This window comes from Falco biarmicus, chromosome 9, assembly GCF_023638135.1.
Source record: "Falco biarmicus isolate bFalBia1 chromosome 9, bFalBia1.pri, whole genome shotgun sequence".
NCBI classification, from domain to species: Eukaryota; Metazoa; Chordata; class Aves; order Falconiformes; family Falconidae; genus Falco; species Falco biarmicus.
In genome coordinates this window covers 26,098,565-26,124,485 of record NC_079296.1, presented here as the reverse complement: position 1 = coordinate 26,124,485, position 25,921 = coordinate 26,098,565, and the positions used below count along the sequence as shown (strand labels likewise).

Below are 25,921 nucleotides of genomic sequence, written 5' to 3'. Positions count from 1 at the left end.
AAAATGCTGCATGAAACCAATTTCTCTGCTGCATTTCCAGCTAGCCTCACCAACTCCTAATCTCAGGTGAGTGTTGCAGTGAAGATTCTACCGATATACCTTCGTCTTTCTTCCTACAGTTTGCAGTAAACACAAAACAGAGAAGGTTGTGAATCTTTTGGATTACATGCAACATTCTCCTTGACCAAAGCATGGGCTGTTTTGAAAGTACTAGTAAAACAGGAAGGCAGATCAGAATTGTTACTGACAATTGGTCTTCTAGCCGGTCAGGATGAATAAGCAGAGATGAATCATTCAGATAATAAAAGAAACTACTAGTTAGCAAACAAAAATGCACTACAAAAGGACTCTCAAATCTCTAACTTAAGGATTCGAAGAGGAACTTTGCAAAAATTCTCAGTTCTGCCCTAACAGCAATCGCAGCCCTTCACAGCTATTTGCAGATCCTGGTGTAACACCGTTGCTTTCCAAGGAGCAAGGGAACCTCTGGGAATCGGCATGGGCCTTGCTTCTTGGCTGGCAGGCAGCAAGGTCAGTGGCAGAGAATGAAGGGTTGCTGGGGTGATGGCTGCGTAACATCACAGGAACTTGTCTTAACCTCTGCTAACAGCAAGGGCTGAAACAGATGATGGATCCCACTTGGGTCAAGCCATCCAAGATTTCAAGCAGCGACTCTTTAACTAAGCACACAAACCACAGTCAAACACTGCTTTCTTCCTGCTCCTTCAACTTTCCTCCCAGGAACACCTAGCTTAAAACAACCCCATTTTTTTATGTATTAAATGTGATTCACTAACACAAGCAAACCAAAAAGACTGAACAGGAAGGGGACAGTCAGTTTCATATACAATACAGATTTTTGAGCCTCCAGGATTAGTGTATCCAGCACATAAACCTAGTGAGACTTGGGAGTTTCTATACATGTAGATCTTATTAACTCCATGAGGATGCAACAGCAACCTTTTATGGAAAAACAAGGAATCTAAAACCTGTGAGAGTTATTTCAATTTGCTTTCATTTTATTTTGAGCTCCCAGCAGTCAAATTAATTCCAGCTGTAATCACAGCGGTTATGAATTCAGCAATTTAATGTCCATAATTTTTCAGAAGAGGAGGCAAAAGCCTTCTGGCTCTTTTCTTCAAGACTTTGTTTGCCCAACCCACCCATTAACAGTATTTCTCAACCCTATGCAAGGAAAGAGACAAACCCTATGCAAGGAATGAGAAAACATAGAAGTTATTAAAAAGAATTCAAAATGTAACGTAATTTTGACTTGAAAACAAACAAAATTACTGTGGCAATGCTATATCAGACAGCCTTGATTGTTTTCAATTTTAAGTTGTGGTCCTTTAATTTAATAAGGCTAAGAAATACTACCCTACAAAACAACGCATGAAATCATATTTTACGTACAATGTAACACGATGATACTAAAACTGCTGTCAGTTGGCAAGCTGACATTCTGAGTCATGCTAGTAGTAGAACACATGATCACTGCAGAATATGTGTAGTACCCGTTACAATATACTTAAAAATTATAATGCCATGTCCCTACCAAAATTAGATTATTCTAGACAGAAAACAGTGTTACTGGAAGTAGGTTTGTGTCCTTAAACTCATAAAGTACAAAACCAAAACTGTTTCAAACTTCTGAAGTTCAAAGTAAGTCAAGTGATTCTGACTTCTTTGGTACTCAACAACTTCCTAAGCAAGACTTACGGTGCTGCCAGTGGCCACTGATTGGGGAAGAACAAAGAGAGAAGAATGACAGAATCATAGAATGATTTGGGTTGGAAGGGGCCTTAAAGATCATCTAGTTCCAGTGCCCTGCCACGGGCAGGGACACCTTCTACTAGACCAGGTTGCCCAAAGCCCCATCCAACCTGGCCCTGAACACCTCCCGGGAGGGAGCATCCACAGCTTCTCTGGGCAACCTGTTCCAGTGACTCACCACTTTCACAGTAAAAAATTTCTTCCTAATACCTAATTTATATCCGCCCTCTTTCAGTTTAAAGCCACCCTCCCTTGTCCTGCTGCTACACGCCCTTGTAAAAAGTCCGCCTCCAGCTTTCTTGTAGGCCCCCCTTAGGTACTGGACAATGTGACAATGTGTTTTCTTTTACTGACACCGCAGCCTCCTCTTCACAAGACAGTAATTCAGGGTGTCCCAAAATAATAATAATTCTTTTGACATGTCAAAGCGTATGACTGTCAGCTATGGGATGAATGTCATCAGTTTATTTCTGATGTGAAAGTTCACAACAGAGAGTGGGAAAAGGATCTGGCATGTAGTTTTTGGCAGAGTCAATGGCTCTGACTGCTTTCAATCATTAACTGTGAAGATTGTGCTTGGGATATTTTTAAACAACTTTACAGAAAAGTGACTTAGCGATATCTGAAAGTACAAATGCAGAAAACTAGATGAGGAGCTGATGACACTGGATACGCTTCTGTTCTTCTTCCTTGGTCTATTTAAATGTCTTGAATGGTGTCCAAAAGGCTTCTGCTCAGCATGCGCCATCTGGTATGCAGATGCCATTTCCAGATGTTAAAATACAGATAAAATAGCTTTTTACATTGTTTTTTCTTTTTTAATCTAGACAGTAGCATGTCCATGTCCATGTGAAAAGGTGTATAAGAGATAACATGCCAAGAAAGAAAACACAACAGGGTCTAATGAATGCAATACAACATACTAATGTAACACTTCACTTGCCTCACTTTATTATAATTTCAGATTAATTTATTATAATCATATTCTAACACTACACTCTTTAAAGCCCCTGCAACAAATAAGTAATTTTTCTTGTGTGCAACAGTTATATATAGCAAATAATGGTCAGATAAGAAAAGCACACACGGAAAAGAAAGGATGACTCTGAGACAGAGGAAGACAAACAGGGAATTTTGTATGTTAATTTGCCAGTCAAGTGAAAAGAAAGGAAAATAGTACTTACCAGGCATAATGGTTTTCATCTGCAAAAGGCTTTCCAACCTAATTACATTCTCACAGCTCCTTGTAAAATGATCTGCAAGTATTATCTCTGTTGTACCACAGAGGAAGTCATAGGACAGCAGCTTACTCCAGAGCAGTCCAGATTTCCAGTTTTCTGCTCGGACCACATCCTATTTCTTTTTCTGCACCATACCCTATCACTCAACTCCCCTGAATGTACCGACCCTGACTGCTTAACTGTTGCACTGTGATCTTCCAGCCTTGGAATCCCTAGGTTTCTATGTCCCTGGGTATTGTTTTAGAATGCTTGTAACATTCACATTTTTTCCTCTCATCAACCAAGTAACATTTTGTGGATAACAACACATTTGCTCTGTGTTTACAGGAACAAGCAACACTTGAGTAAAATGAACAGTCGTAGAAGTGAGGATAGTGCTGAAGCTCTCCTTCTGTCAGGATGAAAGTTAGCAACATGCTTCATGCTCCATGCCAGTCCCACTGGGATCAACTGAGTCCTTGGGAAATGCTGCCAGTTTGCAAAAGGCACAGAAGTTGTTTTTCCATTACAGAAGTGAAACTTAGAAGTTTTTTTTTTCTTTTAAGCATTTGTTCTTGAACAACTGTTTTGCACTCCTTAAAGGCAATGCCACAAGGCTGTCACAGCTGGGAAACACAAACACTGAAAGCACGTGCCTGGAGTCAGATCCAGGACAGCTTAACAACAATACACTCCATGACTTAAAAAGTGGCAGGAACTTTAAACAGAGGTATAAATGAGGTGCTGAATAACTAAACCTTTTATACATAACTACTGCTTTCATGGGTAACTGCTTGAAAGAACAAAAGCAAGTGATCTAAATACAAACTGCAATTACCTGCCACAGCCTCCAGAACTACTCCTTGCAGCATCGTGTTGAACCTTGAGCACATGGAAACCTTCCTGCCCTTTGCTCAGCCACTGACCGTGGCTCCTGTGACCCTCACACTGCCTCTAGCCATATTACTCATCTCTCATTCCTTCTCAGTAAACACAGTAACTAGATGACCATAGTCGACATACTGCATTAACCTATTATTAGGTAACCCTGACGCTCTACCTCACATTTTCTCAGTTTATATTCACAATTCTAAATTGAAATATCAAGGGTGATAGTAACTTCTTATCTGCAATCTTGGAAGTGGTAATGAGAAAGAAGGCAGGATTGTCCATGACATCCTCAGTTACAGCCTGTGTGATACTATAACCTAAGAAAGTGGAAGTGGGCTTTTTATCTCTTCCTTCCTTAAAATACATAACATCATGCAAATCTGATTATGCAGAAAACAGTAACTTTATCTCCTCCCTTCATCAAAAGCCTCAGAGAACTTACCTGTTCTGTATTTGAAAGATGGAGAAGTCACGCAAAAAATTTCATGAAACTAAAAGGTCTTATGCAACTTCCCAAAGGCTATCTGCCATAAGGAATGCGCAAAGCTTTCTAAAATAACTTGTTCAGCTGACGCAAGACACTCCCCCTGCCTTGCCTCTTCTCAAAACAAGTCACTAATGTGGCCAAAGGAGAAGAGAAAAGAGGAAAACCTGTTCTGACCCTGCCAGGACAGAGGAGAACCGGCTGGCTAAAGATGTAGCCTGCCATATGCACCAAGGATAAGAGAAATCACCTTGTTATTCAAAGCCAGGCTTGCAGGGGCAATATCAAAATATAGTGGGATCTCAGGAAGCAATTAGACTTATTAAGCTTTGGTTTCCTTGACAGCCATAATCACTTCAAACTGTACTACAACACAACTTGTGACCAAATACAGCTTGCACATAACAAATTTAAGGCAAACACCTAAAATGAAAGTTCAATTAATAGTGAATTATATATTTGCTAATAGAAGAAGCACCTGCTAACTGAAGCAGCCCAACCAATAACTGGTTTTCGCTCAAGAAGAGGCAATATTCCAAACTAAATCAATGACAAAAAAAATTAAGATACTCACCAGCAAGCGTATAATCCATATCAAAACCAAAGCACTTTATCTTTTCCATGGCTAAACTTCTATTTACAAAGACCCTGTAAAAAGAGAAGGAATAAAGCCATGGGTATGAGCATTTTCAAAATAATCACTTTTTAAACCAAAACATTCTGCCAGCTGTCAGGATGTCTGGCTCTCTTAGGTCAACATCAGAAAATATACCTGAAAACAGAGGCAAGTTTCATTTTTTGCTGTGAGTTCTCCTGAAGCAAAGCCATGACTTTGCAGGGTTGTTCTAATTATTGGTATGCTGTCTAAAGACATGCACGCATGCATGCACACACACACACGGCTTTGCATGTGACCTGCAAAAATTCCTAAGAATAGAAGCGCAAAATCTCCTGAAGCAAAATTCAGAGCTCAAGTGAAAGGAAACTGAAAGCAGAGGACAGGAAGCAATACAATTTGCTTGATTAAAACAAATTATTACAAAGAGGCAACAAGGAAAGAAAAATAACATTTCTGTGAAAAAACTCACAGCATTTGAGCCCTCTTTGGAACTATGTCTGGAAATTGCAAGCAAACTTATGCAGATCCATTTCTGTATTTGCACCAACAACATTAAAAAACATTTAACAGAGCTCTGAAAAACAGCGCCTGAGATAAATTTTCATCCACAAGAATATGCTATTTCTATTGTGAAAAATTTTCTTCTTAATTATAAGTCCCCTGCAACTCCCTGACAAAACTGCTACTTGTTAAATTCCACTTTTACTATTAGTGCCTATTGCAATGAGAATCTAAGCTGAATACTTCCAGGCCCTTTTTATGACAACATTTTAATACACCGTATTCAATTTAGTTCAAGTAAATAACATGGTAAAGAAATAGGTCAGAGAATACAACAAAAGCTTTTCTTGCTTCCTGTTCCAACTACCACAGTAACTAAGCTGCTTATGTTTCTCCAGAACTTTAAACCATATAGCAGATCTGTAATTCAACAAGACTTCTCTCTGCTGTCTGTCTTATCTAACTTTAAGAACGAGAATCACAACTCAGCTGCAGGATGGAAGCTGAGCTCCTCAACACGCATCTTGGACAGAAATCCCATGTACTGCACAAGCTGTGATGCCGAGACAAAATCGTCCTGAAGGAGAAAGTCCCAGTGCCTTCACCTGTACTCTGATTTCAGTATGTGAAAATCTCCAAATATTTAATGAGTGCATTGCCGTCAGCAGAGTAATAATCCTCTTAAAAACTGAAATCGGCAGCACTGCCGTGTAGGAGGAGTGGCGCAGGGACAGCGATACAGCAATGGAGAGAGCAAGTGCAAAACAAGGCACTCGTACATTCTGAAAAGCTGAAAGAAACCACTGGGCAGTTCTCCGCACGCACGTTCCGGGCAGGTGGCCGGCATAACGTGCCCATTTAACCGCCCGTGTCAATCCAGCACAGCTCGCATTTTAACAGCAAACTGCTAACATGAAACTATCACGCTTCTATGCAAGTCGCCTTACCTCATCTTTCACCGATGTGCTCCTTGTTTAGTTTGCAGCCGTCTGATTCATCTACTTGTCTGAATCATATTACACAATTCCTTTAAAGCTTCCCTAGTACCAATGCAATTTTGCTTGGATCTGATTTGACTTCAGAAGATCATTATGTCTGAACCAAGCCTTAAAGTACTGTATATCTTCTTGGACAGTGTTCTAGAAAACACATCTGTGGCTAATTTAACCAGTCACTGGATATCGTTGTTGTTCCACACAAATCCACTTGGAATACAGTTCCTCTGGCAATAGCACACTTTCCCCCTAACCTTGCACACTCTCTCTGGGAGTCACAGTTTCCTGGCAAAGTGCCTGCCTTTGACAATGGGGCTTGTCACTAAGGGGCCTCAGAGGTTATAGATGACGCTCTTTTCTGATAGATTTATGTATTACCTAAACAAGACAAAGTGATGGGGAAAAAAAACTGGACACTGGTAAAGAAATGTCTTTTGGAAATATGAGATGGGATAGTAAATCACTAAAAGTCGCTGTTGAGATAGCTGGCTTTTGAGAAGGTGGAGCAAATTATCCAAATCTGCAACTTGAATCTGTTTGTCTTTTAACCTTGAGATAGCCCTGACTTACATGAAGCCAACGCAAAAGGCTATTTGGTACTAAACACAGTCTCGTACTTTGTGTAACGAAGATGATTACATTCTGTTGCTGCTGGTGCCAGAAAGCATTACTTATTAGCTAATTCAAAGACACAATTTCTGATGTCACATGTGTGCAGTTTGTTTCTGCAAGTGGAGAGCATTAACAAGGAATAACATACCTCTGGGAGACACTAGCAACAGTTTTTGTCCAACCGGTGGAGTCCAGTTTTTGTTCCTGCCTTTAGGCTTAACCCCAGAGCATAGTTTTCCATCCCTCTGAACAGGACAGGAATAGGAAGGGAAATTTAAAGAAGCTCAGAAGAGCATTTCAGAATTGCAACATTTGGGAACAGTTTCCCAAATGAGGACAAAAAACAAGCACTAAGATGGAGCTGAATGCGCTTATAAAAAGGGTAATACGACAGTGCCTGTGAAAGGCGAAAACACGGGAGCTGTGACCCAAGAGATCTCTTCCAGTCCAGCCTGCCTATGTTTAGATGATGACGACACCAAACTGACCAAAAAAATTGGAAAGATCTCCAAGCCTCTGACATTTTTTCATTGCTTGCTTTCAGAGTATTTACAAACTGAACCCCGGGACTGAAAAAAAAAAAAAAAATAATCAGCACACATTGATGCTGAAGATCTGGAAAAGTTTACTAAATGCAATGAAAAGAACATCTATTAGCATATTTCTGTTCCAAAATAAGTCTTATGACTAAACCACGAAAATTACTATACCAGCCCCACTCTTGGTAACAGCTGGTGAAGATCTCTTTCTCCATCAACTCGTAAATATTGCCTATGACCTAGAAACCATAAGTGGCAGGGTCTAATCATGCCCCAACAGTGCACAGGACCTGGCAGGTTTCAAGGCGTCCTACTGACTGATTTGACATGGTAATTACTTCATCCACCGATGCTGGAGTGAAACAGAGCAAATATTTTAAAAAGCTAAAGAAGGCTATTGCACAACACGTTCGGGACAGGAAATGAGAACACTTTCATCAATTTAAACTTGGATGTGCTTTGGCAGATTAAATGGCAGACTAAACAGTGGCAAAAAACCCTGGAACCGATTTCACTTCTCTTGTGAAGGCGCAGCGAGATACTGGGTTATTTTGTAGGCACTCGGGACCTCAACTTTAAGTCCTGATAAAGACATCTCCCATGCACAGTGCCCCCCTAGACACAAGAGACTAAGTAGATACTTACAACTAGTTACTCCCAGAAGCTGACCAACTTAATTCAAGGGGTTTACTCAAAAGCAGTAAATAGCTGCAGTATCCTAGAAACTAAAGATAAAATTTGAGATTAAATCACCACAACAGTTTCTGGGAAGAACCAAGTGCTTCTCAGAAGCTGCAGACTTGGCCCATTTCAAACCTTTGCTTAGATCCTAATCAAAAGTTTGCTCAGACTGATTTCAAGAATATTGGTCAAATGTCTTTGTTGGCTACCAAAATGTAATGTCTCCACAGAAGACACAATACAGAGAAAAGACAACAGCTGTTTTTTAATGACTATAAAGCAAAACCAACACTAAGACCCTAAGAACCTTAACCACCTGATAAAAAAGATCCTCTAGTCTCTAAAGGAAAGGATGAGATGACAAGTTTTTTACAGCTCAACTAGATAAACAGCAATGAAAGAAGCTTCCAAATTAGAAACAGTTGAGATAAAGTCAGAATACGAGGAAAACTAAGATCACCCATCGTTTTCAGGCAAGGAAGTTTTAATTTAAAATCATTTTTCCACTTGCCAAAATCAGAAGAAATCACACTTTTGCTTCCCCCAATTTTGTTTGTTTCCATCCAGAAAATAATCATTCTAACTAAGAGCACTGAAGCTAAAAATTAAGCTGATCTAAACATCTAACTGCACTGGGGAGTAAGACCAATCCAACTGCATGCACAGCATGAAAACACCCTCTCCGTTCTTTGTGCTGAGAGTCAGACGTAGGTATTGCCTACACCCAGTTCCCCAGCTCCACACCTGTCTGCAACCAGAGCATCTCCTTAAATAGGACATTGCCTTTCTCTTGTTTTCATCTTTCCATTCTGATGAAAAACCAAGCTTTTATATTTCTGCTTTGCGGAACACGCCTGTGAACGTCCCTCCGTTCTGCACTCCCTGTGCAGTGTGGCTGGGGTGGTCCAAGGTGTTGGTGCTTGTGGGGAAGCCAGTTGAGGGACCACCTCCAGCCCCATCAGCTCCCTGAGCCAGCACACAGGGCAGCAGGGAGGCAGCAGCCCGGACTTGGGGTAGCTTAGCTGGGCACAGATCGACACCTTTAGAAAAATGGCCTTGAGGAGCTCTTTAAAGGAAACCACGAAGCACACTTCCTCCCTAATGAGTTCTTCCTCAAAGACTAAACCCTGCAGCTTGGCCACAGCAGAAGTCTCTCAATGACGAGAGTATTTTCTTTTTGAGCTCTATGGATTGTGCTGGATAAGAGAAAAATATGTTGCACTGCAAGAAGGAACTGCTGAGCATGCATTAAAGGAGTCACAGAGCTCTGATATCCTCAACACTGCAATCCACGGCCCTTTATATTTTTACAAGAGAACTGATCTTGGTTTTGTTACTGTTCTTGTCAATCAATTCCAAAGCAGGAACATAAATCCCAACTCTTCTCGAGTAACACAGGAGAGGAGCGAACGCAGGGAGGGAGAATGTTTCTGTTTTATTTGTGCAAAATCTCAAAAGCATTCTGTGCCCTGGATGCAATCTGCATGTATAGTATTATTGTAATATGACCAACAAAGTAAACAAAATGCACAGAATTATACAATATAAGGAGGAACTTGGCACATGTCTCACAACTCATAGCGAGCAAATCAAAATTAATCATGTGAGGTGAGGATTCTGGAACAAAGCACTTTTATAACGATTTTCCAAATGAGTCTAGAAATACCTTGCAGCAAGAAACATTCTTTGTCAGGAGAGTATGATTCACTGGAAATTAAATAAATACAAAGAAACTTGCAACAGTGCTGAGTGGAACAGCAAATACAGTGGGAGCTGGCTAAGCATCATCTACTTGTGTGTTCAAAAAAGACTGTGTCGGACAGTTGCGCTCAAGCCAGCCACGGAACAAGGACTAACTAGCCAGAAGGCTCAGATTCCTGCTTCCTCAAAGTTTAGGCACTTTGGTTAATCTTCACTATATGGACAACTTCCATGTTTTAATAAGCTAGAAGAGTTAAAAAGAAAAAGAGGGAACTAAATGGATTAGCTTTTAATAGCCTCCCATGTCCAAGTTCCCCATGGCCTCTTTAAAAAGGCTAATAATGAAATAAAGATCCTACCACTCCTATAAAAACTGAATGTTCTCAGTAGTACTAGCTAGTCCCCAGATGTTGTGTGGTTGAGCAAGATGTCTCACTACGTGACAGTACAGTTCTGGTTACAGGTGACTTCCAACAACAACAGTGAACTCATCCGAGTCCCTCACTGACCTTATTTATCTGGCACAAATCATGTGAGAAACCTTTAAGATACTAATATATATCAAAACATCTTGTCTTTGGGTGCTGGATGCTTTGGTACCTGTTTTAGAGGGGATAAGAAATAACCTACTTTAAAGTACTAAAGCCAATGTAATCTTTCTTTTGCCAAGTCTTGCCTGTTAGGCAGGTAATGCCCATTCCATATATTATTATTTATCATACCATTTTGGTCCTTTTTTTACAGTGTTAGATTTTCAGAGTTCCATTTATTCCTTCTTCAAACCAAAGAGGAATAATTCTGACAGGTCAGCATGTTTGTAATCATCTTTAAAGAGAGTGTTTGGCCTCAAGATGACCATAGGCAGTATCAGATAGGAGAGACAGAAGAAGAGCATCAAACTTTCCTGGCTACTTCTAGTAATATTTCCAACATAATGCCCTGCAATTTCACAAGACTAACCGTCCTTGTACAATTACAGTGACATAAAACTGGAAAATCAGGGCTGGAACTTAAAAGTCTGATGCAGAAACATGACTATGAGCACTTCGCTCTGAAATTCAGCAGGAATCAGATGGAAGGAGATAGCCTTGGCCATTTCTGTTTCCATTGTTTGGGTTTTCTTCCCAGGCAACAGTAAAGTGCCAAGAAGCTCACATATGGATTCCATCCCAAAATAACACCCGTCTGCTTTGTGAAACTATTAAAGCAAGGGATCATGGGACATTTTCAATGTAATTTCTTTATTATTAATTTGGCAAGTGCTCTGCTTTCTCATAAGCTCACCCATTCTGCCACCTTAACACTCCCTCTCCCTCCTCTCTCCAGCATTCAAAGCACAAAAGCAAAACAAATAGAGCACCACATACTGCCCTCCGCTACACACATGCCACCACATGGGTCCAAGAAGGCTGCACAAAGACATACGAGGACAGACCATAGCCAGCAGTGTCTACACAGCTACCTCATTTACAGTTACATCAAAATACCACACATCACTTATCTGAATGCGTCTGATGAAAAGAGCATTTTCAGGCCAGTAAAGGGTTTTTTTCTCATTTGCCACCTCAATGAACCGATCTTTAAAGAGACTTTATATATAGCTACCCTAATGATAAAACAGTTTCAAGCCTCATAGCCTAGTTTATATAATATTTCCACCTGTTTGCAAGCACTAATGATCTTGTATCAATCAAGTGAAGAAACAAGATTAGCAGTGAATAGCCCAGAGTTTACAAATTTGAACAAACTAAAATACATTTTTAACCCTAGAAATCAAAACAAATAATTGCTAACCCTTTTGCTTTGTCGTTATTATATACCACTTTTTTTACCCAGAATCTCAGTGTATATGAACAGTTTAAATCACTTAACTCCTATTACCACCACAAGATGCTTTGACAGCAAATTGAAACACAAAACTCTGAAGTAACTTATTCAATACTCTATGACCAGTCAGCAGGAGAATCAGGATTAGGACTCACGATGCCACATCCCCTGCACTAGCCAGTAAACAACGGAGCAAGAAAACAAAACTAAAACAATAGAAACCCCATGTTCAGGATGAGAAGTCTCAAATGACTCTGATGCAAAATGGTAAAAGCATCCCAAAGTCTGTATGTTTAACAAAAAGGCCATCTCAGCCTTACCGCCCTGTTAAGCCAAAACTGCAGATAAGTAAATATAAATGCAAATACCTGTTTCCTGGATCTTGGTAACTGTCAGTAACAAGGGTGGATGGAACACCAACTTTTTCCATTATTTGCTTTAACTAGATGTGGTTGCTATTTAAACCCTAAAGAGCTATGTGAGATAATCCAGAGGGTGCCTAGAAGTGCTCACTCCAAGTTAAAAAATAGACACTAGGGCAATCTGGTGGCTCAGAGTCAACCTAGTTCTTGCCTAATTACAATCACGTTAAATGACAGTACTCCTCCAGAACAAATGATCTAGTGATTATCCTCTACCCGGAAAAGTCAACAAGCAGTGCATGAGGGAGGTGGCCTCACAACCACACACACCAAGGAAAAGCCACCTAATAGCTACACATCCATTTTATTTCCGAATTAAAACGTATGTTGCCAATAGCACAGTAATGCAGTATCCTCTTACCAGTGACCTCTGCTAGAGAATGAATAACATCTAGCTTGTATATTAATTCATCTCTAGACCTCACCTCCAACAGGCGCCAACAATGTTGTATAACGAGGTCTGTGGCTGATAGTAACACTAGCTAACCGAAAGTCTTCGTTGAAGTCATCAGGAACACCCTGAAACTAAAACCCCACCACTTCTCCTCCCCTAAAGATTTTTCTAATTCTTGACGTTGCTTTTACAGCCCTTGAACTCTACAGCATAGCATACGTGTTCACATTCACAAGCTTTCTTACTTCATCAAAAACCTTCAATACTGTAATTCCTTAAGCATCTACACAATCTGATTCAAACACCAAGCAAAACTTTTGGGAGGAAAACAGCTACGAGAGGAAAAAAAGCTATAAATACTTAATTTTGCACATTCTTGCTTATGGCATTCAGATGTGATTATGATATAGTCATCATACTCTGAGTCAGTATGCATTACACCAGCTAAACCAGTCCCAACCAGGATTTCTGCCAACACTATTATATGTTGAACATCCATCCATCAAGTATGATAGAATAAGAAGGGCAACACCTGAAAAAACACGTTCCTAGTATGAATGACCACAGTAAAATATGACTATTAGAGTGGCATCTTCAGAGCTACATTTTTGTAAATGTTATAAAATTTTCTTGTCCACAGGAACATTATTTTTATTTTTTAAGGCAAATTATTTTGCTTGAGTTGGAAACTTTTCCCCTTATTTTATGCTGCTTCAACATTTACTATTCAAGCATATAAAATCTAGCGTAGTTCATGAGAACCAGAAAGTTAAATCAATCGGTCTAGCTATCTCCACTGACACATATGTAAGCACGAACTTAACAAACAAGTGAAACAAGTTTTTAAAATTTCACACTTCAGAAAACCAAGCATTACTAGCAGCATTTAGAAAATCCCTATGAATGACTTTGAGCCCAACTAGGCTTCCAACATTGGTATTGGCTAGCCCCAGTTATGCTCATCTGTACATGTGGCCCAGCTGCCAAGCTCCACCGGCCTTCCAGACTGGGCCCACAACATCACTGGGACAAGCTTTAGGGTGAAAAAAAAAACTTAACAGTTTTAAATTCAATGTTCTTCTTTATTGTTTTTATTTCTAAGTCACTTTACATTCATGTTTTCAAGGTTTTTTTCTTCAGCTGACAGAGTAAGAAGAGGCAGAAAAAGAGACTGAAGGAGAAAGAAAAACAAAGAAAAAGGAAGGAAGAGAAAGAAAAGAATCTTGACAATTAATGACTTGTCTTTTATATCTCTCTTTTTCATAAAATTGACAGTGCTTCAGCAGTATCCAAGAGTCAGAGCATACTTGGAGCTGACTGAAATGAATTTACATCCTAGAACTGATGGCTGTGACCAGCACACATGTTCTACATCTGAACAATTATTAAAATACTGAAAAACAGAATATAAAACAACTAGGTGAAAGAACTTTGGTCCTACTTTATCATGTTAAGTGTGCATTTATCCTTCAAGTAAGAGCACATCTGTTAACATTAAGATCACAAAAAATACCAGAAATAGAAATCTGACAACACTGTCTCTGGCATGAGGTTGTTTCAGATTCTTACAATACTAGATTATCAAAATAACTCCCATGAAACTGGTACACCAAAGCCATTAATAGCACAGATTTATACTACAGTCTTGGCATCAGGTTCTCTCATTCTCTCCCAGTCTCATTCCCTCCCTCCCTCTCTTCTTTTTAAAACAGGATAGCAACTTCAAAACAAAAATGTGCCTCCCCTTAACGTATTTCCAACGTTGTGCTTTCCATGAAATTCTAAAGTGCTAGCAACATTTCTGCTCAATACGTTTTCAGTAAGACATTTCTAGATTCTAAAAAGGGATACTTAAACCATACCACAGACTAATTTTGGACTGCCAGATCCCAGCACCTAGTGGGAAACCCTGCTTTATATGAGTGCACTCTCATCTTCCATAAGGAAATTCTTTCTGAAAGTAAAGATTTCTTATATGAATAAGGGTAAACACAATGAGGACGTGAATGTGCAAGCTCTTAAGGACAAGCACTGCTTCTTTTGGATCTTGTACAACACTTAGCAGACTGTCAGCACCCAACCATAACAAATGTTGGAAGAAATATTTAGGAAAAAAAAATAAATAGGCCTTAATCTTTACTTCATTTCCATCTGTCTAAATCAGGATTAATACAACTAAAGTCTAAGTAAAATTATGACACAAAACTAAACCTGTCAATAACCTCAACAAGGTGAAGATTCTTGGCCAGGGAATGGTTTAAAATCTTTTTACATGGTATATATAGTTACATTCATTACACATTTCCGTATCTGACAAACCCACTGACATAGACAGACTCAATGTCACCACTTAAGACATGTGCCCAAATATAACCACTGGAAATTGGTAAGCTTCAGAAATGCATCACAGAGAGCCATTACTTAGCCTTAGACACTGCAGCTTGCACAACTTGGTCTATCGTATGATGCTAAGGTATTTTGATCGAATTAGATTCCATTTGGAGAATCAAAAGATATCTAACACTTCCAAAAGACTTCCTCAGAAATATCACCCTATATGAATCACAAATGCAACATGGCATTTAAGCATGAGGTTGGGAAATTTGACTGATTTTTCTGTTTCTGCATCAGACGCAGGTCTCCCCAGCTCCTGCTGAATATACGCTATACACTGATCATCATAGTGCATGACTTCTCAAACTGAACAAGCTAAACTTTGGAGATACACCTCCCACAAACAGAATGCTGACAATTACTCAATGCTGTTGTTTTTAACTCCCTAATGGTCCAGACATCTGATAAGGATATAGACTGCATCCATCTTTTATGCTCCATGCCTGGAACCTTGGGAGTTGTGGGCTAAATTCTTGGCTCAACCAAACCTCCAACATGATCTTGTGAAAACAATCTAGTGTCTGTACTTTGATTCCCAAACTATAAAATGAGAGTGATAATTTTTTTTTTAATTCCGTACTCTGCTTTGGTTTTTAGACTGTAAGTGTTTTACAGCAAAGACGGTTTTAGGCACGCCTACCACAGAAAAGGAGGGTGAGATCCTGCCTAGTGCTTCTACGCGTTCCTTTGATGCCCACAAACAATCACTCTAGATATAATTCTCATACACTCAAGTTCTGATCCCATTTGATTTCCTCCTTATTCATATTTGTGCATTCCAGTGTCTAAGGCTATGCTTTCCCACTGTGCACGGCAATAATTAGTGTAACACTTCTGCCACTGAGTATTTGACTTGAAAGATTTTATCCCAAAATCTAACCCTCACTCGCTCTAGTACATGTATCTCAACTCTACTGTCTGTAAATTCCTACAGGCCAATACTGTGCTGTCTTTTAAGTTCTCTTCCACTAACACTTCTGCAAGGAAGGTGAGACTGACCTTTCTGTTTTACCAACAACAAAAAAGAAGAAATGTGGGGTTTATGTTTAGTTTATTTTCCTCAGTCTCGGCACTTTAGTTTTGGGGTTACATGAACAACTTACCGGTGATAGGCTTCCCGGCGGTACTTTTTCAGAGCATGCCCATCCATGTTTGCAGGAAGGTCTGCCGCATTCTGCAGTCGGTCGCTCCATGAAGTTGTCATCTTCAGACGTTTATTTTATTTCTGAAAAAAGTAGAAGAGAGAAGCTTGCTTAAGTTCAAGGTTTATTTCACCAGAAAGCTGTGTTTCCTGACACAGAGATGCAATGCCACTCAGGAAGTCTTGCAAAGTACCCGGTGAAATGACCTGAGTTTGCAGGTCAAGTAAGATGCTTTCTTCTGAGATGTTTGATGAGATAGGGTGTTAAAATAGAGAGCTGGGAAGGCTTTTCCACATGGCTGGAACTGCAAAGACATTCCCATCCACTGTGGTGAAAATGCATTTAGAAACAGAGACCTTGTTTTCATTGCTGAAAAGGGGTATTTTTTGATCCTAGAGTTACTAATATGTGTTAGGTTAGCTACAGGTGATGGAAAACCTACCCTTTGTACATGAGATAAATTATGCAGGGCAAACCCTACAAACCTCAGTGGGACTGACCTTGCCACTTTTACCACACAGTAAAAATAAAGAGCCTTGTCCCTGGACATTTGATCTCCGAGCAAAGACAAAGCTTCAAACTGATGCTAAATTAGCAGAAACAACTGGAAGGAAAAGTAGAAAGCTGATCTTTTGTCCTCTGCAGGTCAACCAAATTCAGACAGAGCAAGAACACACTGCAAACCTGTAACACTAGCAACACAAATATTTGCCAGCAGATATTCACAAACATCTGCATCCCTTCAAAAGTACTGGTTGTCAAAACCAAACCACCGGACAGTCCTCCTCATCAGGAAGACCGTGCAGTAAAGAAACAGGGGTACCTTTCCCAATTGTGTTATTAGCATACCAGGGCAATCCTGCTCACCCCCTCCTCCAGCCAGACACCTGTGCTGCTGCGTTGCTGGAATCAGGTGGGATGATGAAGCAGCCCCACAGTGAGTCAGTTCAGCCCACCAGTCCAGGTCCCCACCCACCAAAACTAACCAACTAACAGCAAACAAAACTGGGTAGCTCTCCACTGGTCGGCAGGCTGAACCCAGCTCAACCTGCTGCAACGTTACGTTGGAGGCAGTGGGAAGAACAGGGCAGGAGATGCACCCCACAGTTACACCAAATTTGGTATAACATGAAACCACATTCTTGTGTAAGTCCACAACTACTGGACTGCAGGGCTCGGCTTCTTAATTCTTCCTTAAAAGAAACAAAACCACTCACAAGCTACACGGGTAACGATACAGCATCATTTCTAGACACCTTTAAAATATGACTGCCCTCATTCTACAGAAGGGAAATGAGATGATTTCAGCAGAGTGTCCAAACCAGTGTTAGAAGCCATGGTGCTTTCTGTGGTCACACGCCTGCTTGGTCTCCTAGAGAAAATCCATATAATTTTTTTAGTTTTAAATTTTATTAACAAGCAACAGTTGCAATTGTCACTGCATTTGTTAGTCCATTTACCTGCTACTTGCTGTTCATAAAAATCAGACAGCAAACAGCTTGTCTGTAAAAAATACGTTCGTCCCTCCTCCAGCATTCTCTGCTTGTCTCCCAGTTACTATAACCAAGGTTTACAAACGCATCTTCTGCCACATCCTAAAGGTCACCAAATTTAGGCCCTGGCAGGCAGCCCAAGGGACTGCATGCCAGAGCTGAGAGCTCTCCCCCCCGAATTCCCTGCAACACACCCAGGAGAGGAGGTCACCGCAGCGAGAGGGTGACGCGCCATTCCAGCCAGCCGCAACTTCCACAACAGGGCATGCAGGGAGAGGCAGCTTCTAAAATAGCTCAGGCCCCGGCCACCAAGGGCTTATAAATAATTACCAGCTATTTAAGCCGTGCCCAAAGGCAGATGGAAGGCAACACAGGGCACAGAACTAAACAGCTCCCAAGCATCAACCTGTTCCACTTCAAAGGCAGGGCGCTCGCTGCCTGCAGCAAGGCTCCTTACTGGCAGCGCGGGCTGCAGAAGTCCTCGGGAGAGGAGCAGTGCCTATGCAAGAGTGACAGGCTCCAGGTCAACATGCAGCATGGTGAGGGATCTGGTATGACCCCAAGACTACAAACTACAGAAAGAGCTTGTGACCCCAGAGGATGGAAAACCATCCACCCCATGGGTGTTTCAAGATGGTCCAGATCATCACCACCTTGGTCTTACCTGAAGCTATTGCAAAGCTACTAACCTAGAGCTACAGATTCAGATCCAAAAGACATACACATTTAAGGCCTCAAAAAGACATATTATATAGCTCTGAAAAAGCTGTTGCATGGATGGTCTTAGGACTCTTAGACAGCTGTGGGTCTGGGTCTTCCAGCTGAAACAAGTCCAGGTCCAAGCTTCCTGCCATTTAGAAGGGCTACGCTATTCTGCTCACCCAGCCAGACACACAGCAAGGTTCAAAGGTTTACAGCAGCAGCCACAGCCAGATACTTTCTGTCCTGCCAGCCTCTTCTTCCCTCTTCATCTGCTTCCCATCACTACCACACCACATCACAGATGCTGACACAGGTACTAGGATAGGACTGCTTCCAACACCATCCATGTCAGACATCTGATAGTTCACCAATAATACCTCCAAAATACCTTAAAATCCAGATGGCAGAAGAATTTTAGCAGGCTACCTTAATATCCTTTCTAAAATGAGGAATTGGTGAAGCAGTTAGAGCTCCTATGTGATAGAACCCTCCTCTACAGTAGGAGAAACCAGACAGCATCATTTTGTGTGTGGTGGGATTCAAAAAGCTGAGACTTGAGGAAACCACAAAAATCCGAGTTTCCATAATTAAGCAAGAAAGGCCTGAGTTATTTTAATGATCCAGCACTATTTTGCTGTAGCTGCGATGAACAGGGTTCATAGGCAGGACAAAGTTTGTAGACAGAGGCAATAACTTTTATTAGACCAACTGGTATGCCTGGAAAAAATAGACAAGCTCTTGGGCACACAAGCTTGTCTAAGTTTTCAAGCTCTGTTGGTTGCTCTAATAAAAGATATTACCTCTACATTCAGGCTTTGCCCTGACTGATTTATTAAAATCTTTAATGTTCACACAGCATAAAATCAAAAACTCTTACGCTGAAGTTTTCTATTACATGAACTCAAAGGCACTCTCACAGCCTAGCAGGCTCCGCTGGCACTGTGACAATAGCTTACTGCTCTGAAATAAAACAGTTAACAACTGACAAAAGATACTGTGATGGATGTTCCCCACCCAAAAGTCCTACTCACACAAAAAGTCCCACGAACTTCAATGAAATTGTTCTGATGCTTCAAAGGTATAAAAATCAGCCAGCCTGCGTGGGTAAGAGACACGGAACCTGATCCCTGAATACAAATTCCTCCTTCCAAATAGAGATGGAAAAATAAGAAGGACTGCATCACTCCATACACTGGTAAGCCACTGGAATAAACATCTAAGAGAGCAAGCAGCCAGCCAGGCAAGATTCTCAACTCCAAGCAACTGAAATACGATGCATCTTTCTTTAGTTACAAATCTATTTTTGAAATCAATAATCCGTAAATAGCTTCACATAAAAACAGAAATCTTTACATAGATAAAGCATGTCAGAACACCTCCCCATAATTTACTGCAAACGTGCTCCTTGCTAGCAGTCTTAATTAAGCATCTGATAGCATTTATGGTACAGGGTTAATTTGAAAAGGTATTCAAAATCTCAGCTTCAAAGCTTTGACACAGAGCTACTATTCAGCACACATGCTTTGGTCCAAAAGAACATGAAATTTGTAGCATGTAATTTCAAATAAGTCCATTTGCTTCTTTGGTCAGATTTTGGCTGATTTCAAGTATTATCCATAGCGTATTTTTTTCAAGTACTGATAGAGATAACATGTCCAGAATTCCCCTGTAAGTTTTACTATTATTTTTCTTATCTTTTTTTGCCAACAAATAGTAAGAAATTTCTGCACCTGACAATACTTGATGTATTCAGGTTAAATGCAATGCCTGTATTTATTTCTGAGTTTGTTCTAACACTTTGATGATGCAATGCCAAATCAGAGGCACACACAGTAAAATGTAGAGATGAACAAAACAGCAGTGACAGTTCCACTTTTTCCAGGATATTTTCCCAGAGCTTATATAGCAGAAAACAAAAGCATCACTAATCAATCCCAAGGTTGTAGCGTACTCACACTGATTTGCCATGCACTACATCTGCCTCTTTTACACGTTCTACGTCAAGAATCATTAATACCTTGTCACTACAACCCACACATGTACAGGCACAGTGGAAAGTGAACTGAGCGAAAAATCATCGCACGTAATGTTAGCTACTTAAAAGCTTTGCGTCTAGTTGGAGGCTGTGGGTGTACAGACAAGTCTTGTGGTGCCCCTGCCAAGCCCAGAGCTGTTCCTGGCTCCCCAATGCAACACTGATCCAGCTCAAGGGCCTTTGTGGGGTCTCAGCAAGGGAGGAGTGAACCATGTTAAAACCCTGAGAAAGGGAAAAAGCAAAGTGAGCAGGACTGGGCTTGGCTTGTTCAAGACTCATACCAAATTCCTGGTCCGGGTCATGGCATGGCCTCATAAACAGGGCAGGGAGGGGAAAAGCAGTTTTTTCTGCTGCTGAGAGGACTGTCCATGTAAGGGTAGTTAAGAAAAGTGACTGACTCACTTTCCAGGAGCATCCCTTTCCCTCCATCAAGGGCAGAAGTGGCTTGCACCTAGTTTAGGCTAGACACTTGGGACACCCAGCATCAGAGGAGGTGAAGTCCACTCAGGTTAGCATCATATCCTCTGATTCCCTGGAGCATCTGACATCCTGGGATGGACTGCAGAAGGTAGCCAGGACCGTGTCATCCCTGTCAATAGCATCTCCTAAAACTGTGCAGTCAGGGGCTGGGCAGGCTTCTGGCTCACCCAGCAGTGCAGTTCTTATACCTGCAGTCCCAAAGCACTTCACAAACTCTCGGTCACATAATACATTTAGGGGCAGTAAAAGGTGCTGTCCCCATTTTGTCAGCTAAGGATAGTGGGGCACAGAGAAGCTAATAACACAGAGCAAGTGGGAATCAAATGCAGAAGTCCTAATTCCTCAGTCCCTGTGCTAAAAACCAGTCTGAGTTCCTACCGCTGCCAGGATGAATCACAGAGATACACTGCATCTTCTGGCATCAACCAGCAGACACTGAGAAGTCAGCTAAAAAGTGTATTAAATATAATTCCATGCTTAACATTGCCAGCTTCATAAATATAAGCATGCCTTGCTATACATGCCCTACTTGAAACTGCACAGTAGGAATAATGCCTACAGATATACCCTTAGCAAGCTCAAATCTTGACACATTTCTAAACATGTCTGACTTGTGCTCCCTCCAGGGGTCAAACCCTGTGTTGACCCCTGGCTCTCCCATGTTGCACCCACATTCCCAGCCTATTCACTTGTTTGCCATGCAACCACTTCAGTCTCCTCTTCAACGCTGCCACTCAGGTGCCGTGCTTGATCTCACCTGCCCTGCCCACACTGAAGCTCCCTGCAAAGGCAATGCATCAGTCTAACATATAAATGCCAATAGTTACTCCACTTTCCCTAAGGTGCCAGCCCCTCGATGACTCCCTCCCTGGAACAGTCCTTTCTGTGCAGGCTCCCATCTCAGCCAAGGGGTGACTCAATTCAGCTGGGGACCAGCTGAGCAGCTGGAGGCCCACTAGCAGTGTCCAGGAGGGAAGAGCCCTCAAACACTCCACGAACTCAAAGTCTGTGCGTTACAAACTCACTGAAGGGGTGTGGCAGACAAGACAAAGATGAGACATCTTGGGCTGCTAGAAGGCAAGGTGATGCAAAATTTCTGGAAATAAAAATGTCAACTAATGAGAAAAAAAAAGTCTGTTAAGTGGCATTTCTGAAACCCAGAAGAACTATTCACATGAGCTAAATACTGAAATCTCCGCTCAGGCTCTGCTTGGGAAGAACACCACAGAGAAAATGGGTGGGGGACTCCGCAGTCCACATTTTCCTATTCCTGATAACTCAGAACTACACATCCCAGATGTACAGAGGTCTGCATGATCACAGAATCCAGGAGTACCATCACAACACACTGGAAAACAGGATAAACTGTTCCTTGGGCTCCTACCAGCAATACAAAAAAGAAAAAAATCTTGTGACAAACCAGTTTGCAAAATTGGGTGGAGGTCCCACATTTGCAGAGCCTTTCTAAAAAGAAATCTTCCCAAGAGAGCAGAGGCACTACTGAACAGAGATGAAGAGTAATGCAGAAGGGGTAGAATTCCTCAAGAAATGTCTCTAGCTTGCATTTTTTTAAAAAGGATGATAGTCTGTTAATCCCTTGATGGTAATAAAGCACATCCCATTCAATTTGCTACCAACGATAATGTTAAACAACACACAGAGATTAACACGTTTAACCAGCCAATCCGATAGCCTCCCCAGGAACCCCAAAATAGCTAGCTGCATATATTTCAGGCTATGTCAGCTTTACCTGATGGCAAACCTAGGAAATGTACTGCAAATGACAACACTGGATTCAGGTAACAAAGAATTAGAAGACAAAAATATAATCAGTCTTGGTCAAGGTATCAGCTACATTGAGTATCTGGATTACATCTACAGATTCTTGAAGAATGAGAACTACCTGTACTGACACATGACAAAAGCCCCAAAGCAGTAGGCTTCTGACTTGCTCCAAGCCGCAGGGACTGCATGGATGTCGAACCACACTCCAGTTTTATTCTGAATTGCAGCGTTGCACACCAGCTCTGTTAGTTCACATACGTTGCTTCCCTCTCCCCCACAACCCTGGGATGACAATTCAAACCATTCTGTGTTTTACTGCCAATGCTTCTGCTTAATAGCCAATGGCAGACTGTTTCCAAAAGGTGTTTTCAATCAGTGATGCTTTTGGAAAATTAGTATGTCCATGATGACATCTCTGACTCCACTGGATATATAATATACCAATTGTATTCCAATAATTCCAAATATAAGCAGTGAAGCTTGTACATTCCCTAAACCAGAAAACTGACTTTTTTTTTTCTCCTCCTCGTGCCTGAGTTAAGTTCTTTACTTGAAGAACTTCCACCTCTGCGTGGCTGCCTCTCTGACAGCAAGGCTTCAGGTTCCTGATGGCAGGAAGGACAAAATACACTCTCCTCATTAGAATATTAATTTACTTGCAAGAGACACTTCAAAGCATACTCTCAGCTCATGATAGTTAATACTTGAGGTTGGCTTTAAGCAGGATAATTCTGTATGCCCATTACAGGGTATTAAAGAGGTAGAGATCTGCTGTTAAGAACCTGTTAAGCTTAATCACAGACACATGTGCTGAGCTTACAGTAGATCCCACCTGCAGTATACAAAGAGCTACGGGATTACATTAGATGGGTAACACTCTCCTTCCTCCATGGATTGTACTAACCCTCCCACCTCCAAGCTTGCCATTTCCAACACTGGCTTTGAGTCCTCCTGCAGGAAGGTGGTAGCTGTTTCTCTTGGGCACCACCACAGTGCTGACATCAATGAAACTGCTTTTTCCAAGAGCATGCTTTTAGTGAAATTGGTGAAGCATTCCCAGTCACACGTTTATTTGACTGTGGTCTGACTGATAGATGGCAGTAACTCATGGGTTATTTCTGGATGGGTAAGGTATAAGCAGGGAGAATGCTACTCGTGGCTTATTTTAGGATATGGTTTAATTTCAGGCTGAATTTTATCTCTGTCATGAAGCCAGATGCTAAAGTAATGGCAATATATCAAGTAAGTTGTAAAATATATTTAACAAAATGCTGCTTATTTTATATGGATTTTTTTTATCAGATTACTTCTACTGACAACCATATCCACAGAATGGCTGCACAGTGCCTAGAGCTCCAGTAATAACCCAGGACCCAAACGCATTAGACACTGAAAAGCACAGGGAGATGAACCTGGGAGTTTCTTTGGGTGACCATCCATTTCTATCCCAGGAGTTCTACTCATTCAGGAACCTAAGGAGCACTAGTTATTTAAAATATTTTAAGCATTATTTAATTATCATCAATTTTATGAAGGGTTAGAAAAGAATTTGGAAAACTACGAAATCCACAGTGCAACTCTGTAAAGAGCAGACCTCAAATCTGACACTTTCTTGAGTACCAGGAGACCATCCATTCTCCTCATTTATCTGTAACCGAGTTTACTGCCTTGAAACGGGAAGCACAAATTCTCCAGTGAGCTAATTAGTGTATTTTCTAGCTTACATATAGCTTGTGCTTCTCAGTATTTCCTGCAGAATTACCATTTTAGTTGTTTCCAACATACTGCTTCTTACACAGTTTGTTAGAGGTAATGCTAGTTCTCCATTTATCTAAGTCTAGTCTGCCCTGTATCGTCCCACTGCTAGAAAAAAAAAAAGGAGGAGGACCATACTTCAGGAATGTGAGACTTGAAGAGCAAGAGCTATGCCAATGAGAAGAATCAGCAAACTTGAGCTGTCAAAGAAATGTTGTGATTGCAGGTCAGATATGATCCTTGGATGTACAAGACTACCAAGCAGACTCCATGTGTCTGCTTCTTCATGTCACCACTACAAACACTGCTGGAAAACTGTCTTCAGCCAGCTGTCCCCATTCAAGAACAATGCTGACTATATTGGGGAAGGAAGCAAGGCTGGAGTGGAAGATTGCCAATTTACAGAGAGTGACTCCGCAGGTGATTTGAAAGTAGTCTTGAAGTATTTACGCACAGGAGAATGCAGCATGTCTGTGGAGGGCTCTCAGTCTAGCAATCACAGAACAAGAACCCATGACTGGAAATTAAATAAATCCATACAAAAAATATTAACAGACAGGACAGTTAATTATGAAACAACACACTTCTGAAGCAGTTTTCCCATCACCAGAGGGCTCTAAATGAAGCAGGGGCGTGATGTTTAAATCAGCCCTTTTTCACAGAGTCAAGAATTAATGCAAAAAAGTCAATCAATCCAAGCTACGCAGCAGGTCAGTCAAACTGAGTATTACACATCAGGCGACTCTTCCTCACCTTATAAATCAATGTATCAGTGAATAAGAGGTTGAAGCACAAGCAATATTGGAACAAAACCTCTAGAGAGAGGTTTCACCTGGAGAGAAGGTGAACGGACAAACTAAGGCTCTTCTGAGCCAACATCAGTGTGAACTGTGCACCCTAACAACCCTAGGAAACTCACTGACTCGGGAAAAGGTCTTCAGCAGCCTGCAGCAACCTCTGCTGCAGAGGTTCCCAAACTGCTGTCCAACTGATCGCCTGCCAATAGCAAGCACAGACCTGGCTGAGATGATGTTCTCACTGCTTTTTGTTTCCAGCTGTTAAATTCCAGTAAGAAACACATAACATAATTCAAATATTTTACTCACACTGTTTTTCCCATAAGCAATTGCTCTAGTTGCGCAGGGTCTTGAAAGATTAAAAAATACAGATTAATTTGATTCCTCTGTTGTAATACAGTCCATGCTAAAGGAAATACTTGAGTTCCCATGTATTTGCTTTAGCTGAAAACTGGGAGGAAGCTTTGATGCAAATGTCCATCACAATGGAACTCAATATTTGACTGGTATCTGTAAATACTAGTATCATTGCTGCAAAGATGAAGCATGACAGCATGCTAGCCAAGCTGCAGGTTAACGTAAACAGCACAAAAGGCAGAAATGTCAGCATGTAAGTGAACACATTGAATTCTGCAAATCAGAAAGGAAAGTCAAGATAAACTTTTCTATTCCAACTCTG

General features: G+C 41.1%; 1 protein-coding gene across 7 annotated transcripts in view; it reads right to left on the bottom strand.

Moving 5' to 3' along the window:
* NT5C2 (5'-nucleotidase, cytosolic II) overlaps positions 1 to 25,921 on the bottom strand; it is a 63,347-nt gene that overhangs the window by 26,408 nt on the left and 11,018 nt on the right. For 6 of the 7 annotated variants that reach the window (XM_056351464.1, XM_056351467.1, XM_056351470.1 and 3 more), the window contains 2 exons: positions 16,157 to 16,278; positions 4,943 to 5,016 (listed from right to left, as the gene is read on the bottom strand). In XM_056351464.1, the coding sequence (XP_056207439.1) occupies positions 4,943 to 5,016; positions 16,157 to 16,257 (175 nt within the window). In that variant the 5' untranslated portion in view covers positions 16,258 to 16,278. Of the gene's footprint in view, positions 1 to 4,942; positions 5,017 to 16,156; positions 16,279 to 25,921 lie in introns of those variants that run through there. The other variant, XM_056351471.1, reaches the window with a different exon arrangement.